The following is a 15,594-nucleotide window of genomic DNA, read 5'->3' on the forward strand; positions in this document are numbered from 1 at the left end:
AAAGCCGCCACCGGATGGGCTCGGAGAGGAGGACGGGGAGGAGGAGGAGGAGGAGGAGGAGGGCGGGTGTGATGAGAAAGGGGAGCGGCTAGCTTGTTTGTTTGCTCATTAGCCCAGCAGCTGGGTGTTTGCCAAAGGTTGCACCACTCCACTCCAGCCAGCCCTCTGCAGCCTGGCATGTCTGCATGGAGCTGCTGGAAAAAAAAGGGGGCTTAGTTCCAGTCGAGGAAGCATGGCAGGCACTCATTTAGCCGGCCGGCTCTGCTGAAGCGTGGGATGCTCCCAAGCAGCGGGGCTCAACCTGGGGACTGGGACTCTCCATTGGGACGTTCAAGACATTTATGCACATTTATCAGCATGGTTTTTTATGTTTTTAATCAATGAATTTCTCTTGTTAAATATACATTTTTGCAGCCTCTGGGCTTCTTACAATATGCAATATGCCTGCACCAGCTCTGAATCCATCCATCCGTAGCTGCAACCTGATTTGTTTTGGGAAATTGGGACCTAAAAGTGTTTCTAATATCACTTCAGAACAGTTTCCAAATCCTGCAAAAACATTTTTTTTTTTACCATGCTATAATATCATATTGTGTAAGGTTTCTGTTTGTTTGAACCAGTACTGCACAACTTTGCTCAGTGACTAAATGAGACTCAAAACTAAAATATAAAAGTCAAAGTCCACAATTCTGTGCATGTACGTCTTGCAGCAAGCATGTTGTGAGGACATTTTGCTCCCCTTTTTGAAGTACTGAGCAAAAATTGACGAAAAATGCTGCTCTTAACTACACAAAGTGATGCAGGAATGTCAGCGTTCTGTTTCATTTAATTTCATTTAATGTGTCACGCAGCCTTGTTCCCTGATTAAAGTTTAAAAGTCTTGCCTGAAGGTTTCAAAGCTGCTGATTAAACAAGCTCGCGCCTGAGAAACGTGTTCTGAGTGAGGGGAAAACGTTGTGTTCCCTCAAAGGTTAATGAGTAAAAAGGAGTGGAGTTAACCAGACAGGAAGGTTCTGTGCCGGCCCACAGACGTTATGAGGTCAAGATTTCCAGGTCAGCATTTAATTCCTGGGCAAGAATACAAATATTTCCCCCTAACAGTCTCTCAAAGCTTCACTGAAAGAGTTCATACTCTGAAATGTTGATTACTCAAATTGTTGGAGACATGAATAATGAGTTGTTTACATTCCTCAACCACAAAAGCACGAACTCAACAGGCCATTTTCACATTTGGAAAGTCGATCACACAATATTGTTAAAGCGTCTGGAAGATCTAATTGGTATTTGTGGCCTGGCGCTCTCTCTCATCTCTCAAAGAGAAAGCAGTGCGTCCACTACAACAATATGAGCTTAACTGTGGTGTTCCTCAGGGGTCAATCCTTGGCCCTCTGCTATTCTCAATCTACATGCTGCCTGTGGGTGATGTTATTCCCAGTTACAACTTTGGCTTCCATTGTTATGCTGATGATGCTTAGATGTTCATCCCCATCAAGCAGAATGACATTTTGTTTGTAGCACTGGCAAACCATGAGGCATTTCAGTGTGAAATTAAAGTTCGCATGTCCTTAAATCTCCTGATGCTTAACACTGGCAAGAATGAAATGCTGGCCTGACACATAAGCATATTTTTAGTGATCTTAACCTAAATTTTGACAACTGCTTCATCTCTCAAAACTCTACAACGGACAACCTTGGTTTAATTTTTGAGTCCAGTCTCTCGCTCAGTCTCTCACATCAAAAACACCACCAACAGCTCTAAATAAACCTGAACTTGAACTTGAACTTGAACGGGCTGTGGTCATAGTTAGATCAAAATAACTGTTGATACTAATATTATGTTTTAAAGCTGATGTCAGGTGATACTGACAGTCTGTCGGTATATTGGGCCATCTCTACTTTCTATGTTGCTATTTTAATGTCAAACTGCTTCCTGTTTCTAGTTGGATTTGCTGAATATAATTGTTTCCTGGTGGGGAAACTTATTTCTCTCACTTTTCCTGCACAGGGGCATGACATTTGCAATTTAAGATATTCTGCTGATCTCGTAAAATTTTGTGAGACTGTGCTGCACAGAATTCAAACTTGTCACATCTGGAGCTTGCTTCTAACCATTTTCAGTGACAGACATGAGAAGCAAACACAATCATTTTTAGTGCACTATATAAGTTTCTCCCTTGAGCCGAACAAATGGAGGAACTGCAGCTCTGCCTCAAAAAGTACGGAGGAATTTGAGATGTAAGACGTAGTTTAGCTTTACCAGCGTCTTCAAAAGAGCAGTCACTGTAGGCACTTCACAGCCTTGGGGCTCTTAATAATTCAACTGTGGTAGAGCCACAAATGGCAAGTCCTCAAATGGTCTATTTCTGTGTGTCCTGGGCCACAATGTTTCTGAAAAGCTTATTGAACAGACACTCGCACGGCGGACGCTCGCTTCATTACGACAGAAACTTCACACATCACAGCCGCACGCACGCAGGAGATGCCCGTCAAAGGAGGAACCAACAGAAAAAGGGTGTTCTGCTTTGAAACAGCCGATTCACAAAAATCCAAATTCATGATGTTTGAATCCAACAAACCAAGCGTCCCACTGAGCAAGTCAAGGAAAAAACTGTCAGTGCAGGGTTTTTTTTTGGCGGGGGGTGGGGGGGTGGAGTTGTTGCACAAACAGCTTTTTTCAACAGCGGAAACGCCAGCGCTTGTCCCGGTCTGAACTTCATTTTGTGCTGTTTTTTGATGTTGATGCTAAGTACCGAGAGCAGACAAACAACTTCCAGCTGAGTAGAAAGTGATGGAGTTTCCTGACATGAAAACTAAGCACAAACACTGCAGACTTTGCAGCGTTGGCACATTTCAACACAGATCTCTGGTTCGCTGGTTCAATCTGAGAGCCGAGACCAGATTTGGGATCACAAAGCGGCTCACACGTTCAGAGATGGTCTATGGAATCTGAAAAGATCCATTTCTACAATATTCCCACAGCCAAACAATGTGGGAGACAGGTGCGTAGGAGATGTGATATAAAAATCAAATTAAAGAGGATCCCACACACAGCAACACCATTTATTCATCATAATGACATTTCCTTTAGAATAATCTTACAAAGGTCTAGAGGGACCGAAACGTCATTATGATAAACAAATGGTGATGACATGCGAGAGCACTGTGTGGGATCCTCTTTAGTGTAAGAAAAAATCTATTTCCGAAACAAAAATCTATTAGCATGTTTTATTCTTTGTGTTTAATGTCTTTTTTCTTGTGAATTTATGCAGTCCTGATGTTTCTTGAAACAATTAATGTCTTAATGTGCTAACGAGTGACATTTTCACATAAAAAAAGTCATAAAACAAGTGCTAATTGACAAAACACAACAGTGAACAAATTGATTTCCAGCTAATGTAATACTTCAGTGTCTGGTGGGTCTTTCCCAGGGAAAATCTTTAGGAGTTAACTTTTCAGAGACCAATTTCGCCGCATCACCAGGTGATTTCCGAGAAGAGGAAAAACACCAACAGGAGCGGCCACTTATCACTGAAAATGTCAACAAAATAAAAAGAAATAAAACATCCAAGGATCTCATGGATTGCCACTTTAAAGCAGCCTGGGAAGGTAAATAAAACGATGTCAAAGGTCACCATTTTCAGTTACCGGCTGTAACTTTTAAGTCAGAAGTACAGTTTGTCCAGTTTAGTTTGCAGTCGGCAGCAGTCGTCCCTGCTCTGCTAACTTCAGGTGACTTTACCTGTCTGCACTCACTGATCAGGCTGAGAGGGGAAAGTGCTGACTCTTCGTCCCAGAAAGCCTGCTGTCTCTCAGGGCCTGGGTTAAATTCGGTCACTGCTGTCTCTTTTTATTCTCTGGGCTTTTGGTTTGTCCCTCGCTGTCATTCTGCATCCACATTTTCTAATTTTCTATCCCCTTCTCTCTCTGTCTGTCTCTCTTTTGCCAGTTTGTTTTGTTCCCCCTCACTGGTTTCTCCCATGTAGCCATGTCCCTCCTATTCAGCTATTTTTCTCCCTTTGTGATTTTCCCTTTCCGCTCCCTCTCACAGTCTTGAAGTGTGCCTGCGGTGCATGTCTTATCCCCCTGTGGGACACGAGGTCCCATTTGGCTTTTCCTCTGATCACATGGGCGGCATTGAGCCATGGGAAGGCCGCAGCGTGAACACCAGTCAGAGGCGACCCGGTCGTCACAGAGGAATTATCACCAGAGCTTTAGCGTTAATCCACCGAGGGGGCCTTGGAAAAAAGGCGGTTTCCTCTAATATACATATTCTGTCCAACTGCAGTCAGATCCTATTAGAGCCTTTAATGTCACTTCACCGCCAAAGCCCACTGGGCACAAAGTCGATGGATATGAATCCCACATGCTTAAGATATTCCCTTTGGCATATAGGAAGTCGGCGATGCCCTCTTTTGAAGGAGCTTACTATATTCGCCTTTTAATCTTATTGTTGTGAGAGTTTGAAATGAAGTTTTCACCGTCAACGTCAAATCCAACTTGTGCAGCGTGTCAGACAACAACAGCAGTCGTAGTTACCGCTAAGATCGTTTCTCTGTGACCAGAAAAACCCTGCAAAACAGCTCAGGGTGTTTAACCGAGCAGAAGAAGCCAGTGGCTCAGAGGCACTGAGATGAAACTGGTCAGATGTGGTTTGAGTCACTGATTAAACGTTTTCATAGCCAAAATGAGGGTACAGACAAAAAATGGGGCAGAACCATAAAGTCAAAATCAAACATCACAATATCTTTGACCAAATATCTCAATATTGATGATATTGTGGGAATGACTACTGGTGCTTTCATAAGATATTAACACACAAGAGAGTTTTGATAGTTACTGGTAATGTGGATATTGCCGAAATTGTGAAATGTACCTTTAAGATGTGTATAGCATGTTGCCTTGATACGAGATGAAGCAACGTGTTTCAAAGGCGTACATCATAGAAACTGAATGGGTAGGGCCTGCCTGGGCCTTCGGTTTACGGCAAATCAGAGTACTTCCGAGTGCTTCCCGTTGTCATGGCAACAGCTGTAAACGTACATCGCCGCGTCGGCAGAAGAGCTTGTTTACGTCGGGAAAACTGATGCACGGGCCTGGAACTGGTAAGGTGTTGGTGGCTTTGCCTTAACATTATTCAGCTTTGGTGATCTTCGACACAACTCATAACTTTGCTCATTTTACCTATGACATCACCTATGACATCACCTGGACAGGTGACAGGAGGCCAGGTGATGATTAATTGTAGCCTTATGATGCCCACAATCTGAGCTTTAGGAAAAAATCAAATGGTTTGCATCTCTGTCCAATCAATGGAGAGATCTCTAACTGTTTTATTTGTGTCCTGTTAACTCTTAAGCTCTTAACCCATTCACTTTGTATGGTGCACACGCTGTGGATGGATGCATAATGTTGAGCTCTTACCTCCCTTTCAACCCAGAGGAACGTTTAGGTTGCATGTGGCCTCTGTTTTGTTCATGTGTGATAAAATAGTGGCTGTACAACTGGGCTTGGTGAGGCTGAACCAAGAAACACAGATCCAAACTGTTAGAATATGGAGACCAAACAGGTAGAGACACATATCCAAACAGCTGCAACAGTCTAATAAGTTCAAGATTTCCCAGATGATATGTAGTCTTACATCACGATATCAATATATATCGCCATGCCCTGATACTACATTCGGGTTGGTTTGCATACATGATAACTCCTCTCCAAGCCTCTGTCACTGAGAGCTGCAGCAGGAACAAATGTCATTGGTAATGTATGAGCCGTGCAGCCTTGGAGAGACAGTGTGACCGGGAGGGTTTGCATTTTTACCAACGCAGCGCGCACTGAGGAGACGCATTGATGCTTTGCTTCAGCCTCATTCCTGTACAACCTCAGGTAAACGCTTTGTTAACACACCTTTGGAAAAAAAACTGGCCGGTGTCACCCGGAGCGCTTGTCCTGATGGCGACACTGTTCATGAGGTGCCCTACATTTCGATTGCTGAAGGGACTCACGACTCGCAATGCCAGGAATTCAAGCCTTGAGGCGCTGGTGATATATTTGGACATGGTGCTGCATGTTGCCGTGCACTGCTGCCCATCCCTGCGGGCTATATGATGTATTTCAGCGGTATGTCGAGCCTGGCGGCGTGTTGCATTAGTGCACACAGACAGTAATGATTTAACTCTGCCGGGGCACGCGCATGCGTATGTTACCCATCAGCAGTGCCCTCCGTAGATATTTGGGGGCCCAAGGCAAAAAAATCTTTTGGGCACCCTTGTCTTTTTGTATAGAGAAGCTGATGTAGATCCAAAACATGAACAACCTGTAAGCTTTTTTTCACCCTCTGAACAAAACCCACTTTAGTTCTTTTAATTTTTCATTTTTTGGAATTTTAGGATTTTTTTTTTTTTTTTGAGCAATTTGAGTGATGAGGAGTAGCTAAAAATACTGTCAAACACTGGGAAATATATCTTTATTGGTAACTCTTTACATTAAGAGCACAACAATTAACGTTAATTAATGCCGTAATAAACATTAAGTAACAGGTAATAAACATTAAGTAACAGGTAACTAACCGTTAACTAATGTGTCTAAGAATCATGTGCTAATGCTGTTCATGCTAAGGTATTAATTTATGTTATTTAAGGGTTATTGTAGATATTAACATTAGTAAATGCCATAATAATCATTAACTAACAGTTAACTAACCACTATGGCATTAACTAACGTTAACTAACGTCGATTGTTGTACTCTTATTGTAAAGTGTTACCTCTTTATCTTACTCCCTCTAAGCTCAGCTAGTAATTTATGTTGGAAATGTCAGCAAGAAATGGGAACATTTTTGCATACAATTTGGTCATGTAAACTTGTTTACCCATTTTGAAAAAAGTATTAGAATGCATCGGAAAGTGGCTAGAGACTGTGCCTGCTAGAAGACCAAACTGATCTGCCTGGTACATCAAAATATGATTTTACAGCAGTAAAGGTCGGGGTTGTTACAGCTGCCTGAGTGATCTTCAGATCCTCAGTACATCCTCTCTGGATGTTAAAAAATGGATGGAATATATGGTAGAAATAGTATCATATGAACAGATGTCAGCCAGACTCGAGGATGAGGGTGAGGATTTTAAGAGGAAGTTGCTCATCGCCTTTTTCCCCATGTTTTTGAAAGAAATCAAGTGAATTTGTTCAGGTTTTAATGGGTTAATTAGGCTTTAGGGGCCCTGTATTGAAGAAGGCGGGACCCCAGACCTGCCTGGTGACCACGAGTGCCTTTGCTTTCTGAAACGTTTGGGTGAAATGACCGAGCCGGATTTGCCGAAGTGAGCGGTGACATTCAGAAAGTGATGTAAGCATCACAGCTGACGCGAGCTGGCAGGACGGGGCCGTTTCAGACGACCTGAGGGCAACATCATTAAAAAAACTCTGTTTACACTGGGCTTCACCCAGAAGACACATGCTCCTCTGGCAGCGCGGCGCAGCCCTCTGAGCCTCATTTGATTCATCGTGTTGCAGGGCTGGAGGTGAGAGACAGCTGAGCACTAAATGATTTAGTGAGGACGCAGAGCAGCAGCCAAACACCGACTCTCCGGGCCTCGGCAAGTTGCTGGCCCAAACTCGGCCGTCTGATCAGCGCAAACAAGCTTCAGCCGTGGGAAGTCGGGCATGAAGGCAGCGGCACTTTTCTCATTACTCCATAGGGGAAATGTGGAGGATCACTCACTTTTTTGGCCTCATCTCGCATCCCGTGCAAAGTGAGGAAGCACCTGGGCTTCCACCAATATGTTTTTGATTTTTTTTTTTGCATCAAACCTGCAATATTTTGTACCAATATTCTACAAAACCCCAAATTTTAGTCCTGTAACACAGTGTCATTCCATCAAATGACGCAAAAACTCGCAACTCCGTCAGCCTTGAATGGCCAGCGCCAACCAAACAGCCACCTCTTTAAAGCCACGAAACGCCAGGACCAATCAGCATCCTCGAGGGACGACATGCATAGTTTTAGGTGATGACGGCAGCTAATCGGAGAAGTGCACAGTATCTGAAAACAGAAACAACGATCCAATCAGCTACCACATCTGCCGATTCTAGCCCAAATGTCTTGAACGCCGGAGTAAACCTTCTTACAAGAAAATAAAGCTACATCACGGCTTTTTATGTCACTGAAGTCAGGGGGGAATATCCATTGTGTCAGTGGTGACGACATCATGGCGCAACGTCCAGTTTTTCATAAAAGGCCGCGTTTGTCTAATTCTAAAAGAAGCGATATTCTTCCTCTGATCTTTTATACAGGTTTGCAAAGTTTGGAAATGTATGATAAAAAGAATTTGGTCATTTCCGTGCCTTGAGCAGTTTGGGAATTGCACAACCAAAAAAAAAAAAAAAAAAGTTTGGAAATATGTTGCACTGTCCTTTTATAAGTAGAGCTACATACTTTCTGTGGTTTTACAGCCGTGTCCTCCCCGTCATATCTCTGAAGAATTACCAGCGTGACTCTACTACTATACTGACCACCAGGTAAATCTTCACGTCAAATCAAAAGAAATTAATGGTGGGCAAAAAAAAAAAAAAAAAAAAAAAAGCTTTGAAGCTGAAAGTGCGTAGGAAGCAGGTTTTGTTCTTTTGATTATTTTCCCTGCTACAAAAGCCATGACCGGGGAGCTGAACTGAACTTTGAGTCCTGAGGGCTTCCATTGTGGCTTCCACTTTAATCTGCATTTTTTTTTTCTTTCCATTTGCTCTCCTACCTCTTACCACTCCAGGTGTTCGGGGCGGAGGGGGGAGGGGGGGCCTCTTCACTTTGAACTCCAGAAGGGCCCCTTACCTGTCTGTGTTCGAACATGCTGGGGCCTCCCACCTGTCTTTCACACACACACACACACACACACACCTCCTCCGCTCCCACCACCTTCCCACAAATCACCGCCTGAACCGTTTTTCTCCTTACTTCCAACAATTATCCCCCTTCGATTCAGCCTTCAAAGCCAGATGGGATGGTAACGCCGAGCGGCAGGATGTGTTTCCCGTGCGTTTTACGGCGGTATGTGCGTTACTGCTCGCTGTTCTGAGCTTTACTGTAATTATGCTGATAACACAGCAGCACAGACACAGGAATTTGTCATTATTTGCCATTTGAACGTGCGCCTGAAAACCTCCCGGGAACCACAACTCCACCGCTGAGAACTGTCTCGGAGGCTTTTAAGAGCGATTACCAGTTGTTCCCCGAGCCGAAAGTGCTGTTTTTCCTAAAGTGGTGCAGAGCGCTGCAATTCATTATCTTTGCGCCAGGGTTCAGCCGATACGGGGTTTCTGAAAGCTGACATTGATAATTTTTAGGCCGAAGACACTTAAAAAATGTTGATGTAGTGTATTTTATACATACAGCTACACAGTGTGAAGCAATGCAGTTCGTCACCTCTTGCAAGGGTTTGACCAATATGTGGTTTTTGCGGGCCGATACTGATGTTTGCTGATGTTTGCTGACTGTGCCGATATTCTTGGTATTTTCCATTCCTTTCCATAATTGTCATTCCAAAAAAATCTAAGGATTTGGTGTTTTCACTGAAGTTTTATTCTGGTCATTCTGAAACATCACTAGAAAATGAAACTCCACTGACCTGGCAATGTTAAAGAAGAGAGTGGTCATTTATATGTTTATTAACATGTACATTTACATAAAGTTTTATATGATGAACTATTGTCCAAAACACACAACTGTGATATTTTGAGAAAGAAAACTGTATTTTTGGTAACCTTTTCCTTTTCCAGCGTTCCTCTTGCACCAAGAATCTAACAAACTGTTTACAAGACATTCATGTATTATTAACAAGCCACTGGCTGCTGATTGGCCGGTGGTATTGGTGGCACCGCCCTCCTCATTTGCATCGCCAATGGCTGCTACCCTGCAGGCCACAGGGCTACTAAAGCATGAAGCAAATTCAAGACTTGCTTTTTAACTTCCAATTTAAAATGGATGGCTGATTTTTGACAAGGTCGAATTGTGACAAAACAGCTGGGAACAATTCTCATCGGCTTGTTTTTCTGGTGACATCATTTCCCACAGAGAAGCTTGTTAAATAGGAAGGAGTACCTTTTCCATCATGTAAAAGAAACACGCCAACATTTTGTAAAAATACTCTTTTTCTGGCTTCCCCAGACTGAGACAAGATGTTGGATCCCACCAGTGGTTTGGTTCCTCTGAGTAGCATTTCCTGTTAGCTTAGCATAAAGACTTGAAGTCTATGGGAGTCACTAGCCTGGCTCCATCAAAGAAAAAATCCCAAGACATGTTTTTAAAATACACATGATAATCTGGGTAAATCAGACAACTTCAGAGTTGCTTTATTTTTTCACTCCGACGGAGCTAGGCTAACGACTCCCATAGATTTCAAGTCTTTATGCTAAGCTAACAGGAAATGCTAAACACAGGAACTGAACCACTGGGATGTACAGAGGTGAAAGTCGGAAAAGGAGTGTTTTGGCCAAAATGTTGGAGTAGTCCTTTAAATAACATCCCAGACTGCAACACCCATGCTAAAACTAACCAAAACAAGGAAACCCCACCCGGTTTAAAGCTAAATATCAGCAAACTGATGTCTAACTCTACCTTTACCAATGAGGTTGTATTCAAAATGCAAATGCATGGAAATTCAAACGGTTGCGTTGGCGTACGTGTCAAACCCCAGCCACTACGGAGCGTCGCTGCTGCAGCTACAGTGCGTTTTGCCCGTCGCCGCCTGCAGCCAAACGCCATGACTTTGAATGTTTGAAATGAGCTGCGAGGCGAGATGTGAGGATCCAGCGGCGTCAGGTTATAAAGAATACAAAACAACAGCTCATCTTAAAAGTGAGACCCTGGACGCCGGCCAACGCTCTGCAAGCCGAACAACAGGAAAAAAAAAAAAAAAAGATCATCACAGACTCGTATCAACTTTGAAAAGAGCGTCAGGCGCTGACGGCGAAGCGGGAGAGGTGGGAGTCGTAGCTCCAGCTCTGTGGCGGTACGAATGTTTTTTTTTTTTTTTTTTCCAGCCAAGCCCTCATCATACTCTCTCATCGCCATTATCATCCACAAAGTCAGTAGCCGGCATGCATTATTGATGAGACACATCTTCTCCGCTACATCTCAGACAACAGAGGATGTGCAGCAATCCCCATTGATAATACAGCACGCCGTCTACCTCCTATCTCTGCCTACACCCACACACACTCTTACTTACTCACACACACACACACACACACCTCACGACTTCAGACCTTCAGACGTACCAACTTGGTAATTTCCCCCGTGAATAATACATGAGCAAATACCCATCAGGCTTTGCAAACGGACTCAACGCCCTAATTCCGTGGGCGGACGGGATGATCCAAGTGAAAACTTCAGCCAGTGATATTAGAGCAGTAAAATGGGATGAGAAGGAGGGGGTTGTACCTACCGCATACAGCGCTCCCTGGTAGACGCAAGCTCCTGGGATGATATGGAGATGGAGGGAGGGGGGAGGGAGAGAAAAGAGGGAGAGGTATCATTAGCATTAGAAAGTCCAGTCATGAGTGCACCGTTTGTATTGATATGTTATGAAACTCTTATTTGCCCGGGATTATGCAAATCTTTCACTTGTCATTCCTGCTGACGCCCTGGGGAGGGAGGGGGTCAAACTGCAGGTATCAGCCTCATGAACGATGAGGAATCGATTCCCTTTGCGCTGCATGTGAGGTCGCATCGTGCACGTCAACTCTGACACGTCTCCTCCTCCACCGAGACGTGCGCCTGCGTTTGATGAGTAAAAGTTTCTGCTTCCTAACGGCGGGGGAGGGGGAATAATCCGGGGGGGCAACTCATCAAAAATCCTCCCCGACTCAAAGCAAACCATGACGTTACACTTTAAAGGGGCTCTATCACGCCGATTCAACCCTCTCTTTATTTGCTACATGTATGATCTAATGATCTCTTTCATTTCAACTTTGAGCTAAATTTACTTTCAAAGCGTCAAGAGGAGCGACACTCTCATCCAGAGCCGTCTGTACATCTGATAACCCGATCATGAAAGCCCAGAAAATGGGACGTTTAAATTGAAATACCGGAGCGCCGATGATTATCTCGGCCCAATTTGAAAGTTAAATGCTAAGAAAACACTGAAGATTGACAGACACGCGCCTCAGCGAGCCCCGAGCTCGGACTCTCACAAAGGAGGGCCAGAGAAATCTGATGCGCCTCTGGGGAAACGATCCAGGGAGGTAAACAGAGTTAACATAATGGGCCTAGTGGGAATACTGGAGTCCGGTTACAGTTGTAGCCTAACACGAGATGCCTGAGAGTGAGGCTGTTTACCACAACAACAACAGCACAGCTCTGATTCCTGCGCGGTTGTATTTTAATCTTCTCGTACGGGAGGGACAGTCACGTCGAACCGCATCGCAAAATCTGGTCAGTTAACCGGTTTAGAGCTTTTCTGTAAACAGCGTTCAATTTGCATTATTGTTATTCAAATTAATTCTGACTTTAGATAGTCATTAAGATCACGCTGGGCGTCTCCTTAAGCCCATTAGTTACGACAGAAATAAGTTTTGGGTGTGTTTAATTGAAATGTTAATTGATCTAGTGTGCATGCGGTTATTGAGAGATTGCATTAAGATTTTGAGCAAGCTTATTGATTTGATATTACAGTTAAAGTTAAAAAAAAAAAACACAAGAATGGACTTTTTTCATAGTATTTATAAAGAAAAAACGAATAATTGATTGCATTCTGCGTAATTTCACATACTCCATCATGTTTCAGCGGTGAGACATTTGGAGAACTGGAACTCCAGAAAATTCTGCGATAAAATATGGAGCGTGTTTGTTGGACTGGTAGATATGCATGCAGAAGGTTTGTGCTTGTTCAAATGTTGGGGAGGAGAGTATAATAATACAAATGCCAGCTTTTTTTCTGACCCCCTCCAAGTTTGAAGCCACTTCAGTGTAATCTCCCTTTAATGTTGGCAGAATGTGAGCGGTTAAAGCCCTCCAGTCATTCCTTCACACGTCCGGTCCAACAAGCCGCACTCATGTCAGTGTAAACTTCCAGCTTTTCAAACCGTTTGGCTCTGCTTGCTGCTGTGCTGCAGTGGGAGAAGGTTAAAGGTGGGAACTTGCCGGGAAACAAGTTAAAAGTTCTGAATTTTAGCGAAAACAAGCGCTGCCGGGTGGATTTGGACACGTGCCGAGATGAAACCGAGGATGCAAATGATATGGGAAAAGGTCTGAAGTCATGTTCTGCTGCACGCATCATCTCCATCAGAGCGCAAAAGTAGCTTCAGAAAGCCAGATTTCCACATGCGGCTCGACTTGACATCCTCTCCCATACGCACAGAGATAAAAGGAGTCAGGTACAACTGCAACTTCAACACCCCTCAGTCTGATCGCCCGCATGAAATAACATCTTGAATGGGTCAGTTCAGTGATACCTGCAAAATCTGATTTATATCTCTGCGCTTCACCTTTACAAATCTTTTGATGGGAGCGACTGTGCAGAGGCTGATGGTCTTAGATTTGATGGCTGCTGCGATTGAAATGCATGTAAGCTGCAGGCTGTGAGAGATTCAAAGAGTTTTCAGAAAGCTAAAAGTTAAAAGGTACGTATAGTATGCACGATTGAGGCTGGCTGACAACCCCTGCATTTTGTATTCACACTCGGTGCACTCTACTGCGGACGGCAGACCTAATTTTGACCCAGTTGAATGAGGCTGTAAGCATCTGCACAATTACAGACAGAGCCAAACCGTCCCCCCGGCAAACCAGATTATAGACTCACCTAGGGATTATTGCTGGCTGGTGAATAATGACGTCCTGAAAAACTGAATTTAACAGTCAGCGCCTGGCTGTTGAGTCAGCTACATGAACTTATTTCAAGCCCAGGTATTCTGTGCATCAGAGGTGCCCTGCATCTGCTTTCAAAGAGAGTCCCATCAGCAGGAGGAATAGCTGAATTTCACTTGTATTTCTGTTCCTGGACGTTTGCACAATGAGAGACTAAATGAATCTGACCATTCTGGTTCTCAGTGTCTTGAGGGAGAAATCTTGACAAGATCCTGTCAGATGAGGTCTGATTTGATGATATGATCCTTGATTTGAAACAGCTTGGGAAGCCTTGTTTTAAACCCCATCACTTCTCTTTCAAGTAAAATCTTGGCCAGAATCAAACAAATATCTGACTTCAATTCACTCCTGGACACTCCTCTGCTTAACCCTGGGAAACTGCAACCAGCATCGGGGCTAAAGCCGGGTCCGGGCCCCCCTGAGGGGTCCCCGGGGAGCTTCCAGCCGGTCCTCAGCTACATCAGGGATAGTTAGACTTCACTGTAACTTACTTCACTGGAAACGATCCCAGTTAGATAGGCTAATAGACACATCTCACCACAGAGATTTGCACTCAGCGTTGTCACCTGCCTGCGTGCAGAGCAGACTGTTTCTATCCTAAATGGACAAAATTCCCAGAAGGGGTCTTGGGACACAGTCTGATCAGATGAGGGGTTTGTGGCTCTTGTTGTGCCTCTGCCCGGGGTGAATACGCTGGAGAGCCTCTGACCTACATAACAACCTGAACAACTGGTTTGTTCAAGAGACCCAAAAATACCCACCGTGTATCCCGCGGGGGACGGTGAGGATCCCGGCCAGAGCGCCGACGAATATCCACCATCCGCCCATGGTGCCAGCCAGAGAGGGCAATAAATCCAAAGGAGAAGGAAAACGCGGCGTGTGTGTCTTTAGCTCAAATCAAAGCGGCGCTCAGATCGCATTATTGGCGTTCTGGAGTGCCAAAAAAACACAAACCAGGGAATATCCTGCGTTTCTGGTTAAAAATTGCGCGTAGGAGAGCAGAGAGGGAAAGAAGCGCACCGGCTCCGCTGCGCTGCGCTGCGCTCCGGCAGGACGACTGCGGTCCAAAGCAAACCAATCCAAAAAGAAAAGAGAGAAAAGAAGAGTCGCAGCACCAAACTCTTGCTGATCCGTGCAAGGTGGTTTCCCCCCTCTGTCCCACCTCCGGACGGCGGGTTTAAAAGCCGTAAAGCATGACGACGAAACGGAGGAAACCGGGAGGAGAGCGTGTAATTACAGTCCAAGTTAACAGGCGCTCCCCCGGAGTGATAAACGTGGCCGGTGTTTTTTTTTTTTTTTTTTTTTTTTTTTTTGGAAGTGACTTCTTGCGGTGCGGTCTTGTCCTCCCCAAGCCCCCACTTCTTCTTCTTCTTCTCCTCCTTCTCCAGGAGGGACGTCCCACCTCCTCACACACACACACCCACCCCTCTCCCCTCCCTCCCCTCACCTCTCAGTCTTGTGCGTGTGTATTATAATCTGAGATGATGCAGGACGCTCTTCCTCAGGGATTTAAAAAAAAAAAAAAAAAAGGAGAAAGACAGATTTGTGATGCTGGTTGGCGCAGCGGTGACAGATCACCGTGCACCCCGGCCGGCGCGGCGCAGCGGCGGGCGGAACATGCGCTTATTTACAGGCTGGAGACGCAGTTTAGTTAACAAGACGCAGAAAAATATGAGCTTAATTATTCCTGTTCGGGCGGCGCTGCCACAGTTTAATGTGCTTTATTTTATGATCATCTCCTATG

At 44.5% G+C, this 15,594-nt stretch overlaps 1 protein-coding gene across 1 annotated transcript in view; it reads right to left on the reverse strand.

Annotated features, from left to right (window-relative positions):
- Nucleotides 1-15,115, reverse strand: part of fras1 (Fraser extracellular matrix complex subunit 1) — a 321,197-nt gene extending 306,082 nt beyond the window's left edge. The window contains 2 exon segments of the mRNA XM_030059979.1: nt 11,431-11,462; nt 14,612-15,115. Coding sequence (XP_029915839.1) covers nt 11,431-11,462; nt 14,612-14,678 — 99 coding nt within the window. The 5' untranslated portion in view covers nt 14,679-15,115.
- Nucleotides 15,116-15,594: the final 479 nt, after the last annotated feature.

The sequence above is a fragment of the Myripristis murdjan genome, chromosome 9 (genome assembly GCF_902150065.1).
Source record: "Myripristis murdjan chromosome 9, fMyrMur1.1, whole genome shotgun sequence".
In the NCBI taxonomy this organism is placed as follows: Eukaryota; Metazoa; Chordata; class Actinopteri; order Holocentriformes; family Holocentridae; genus Myripristis; species Myripristis murdjan.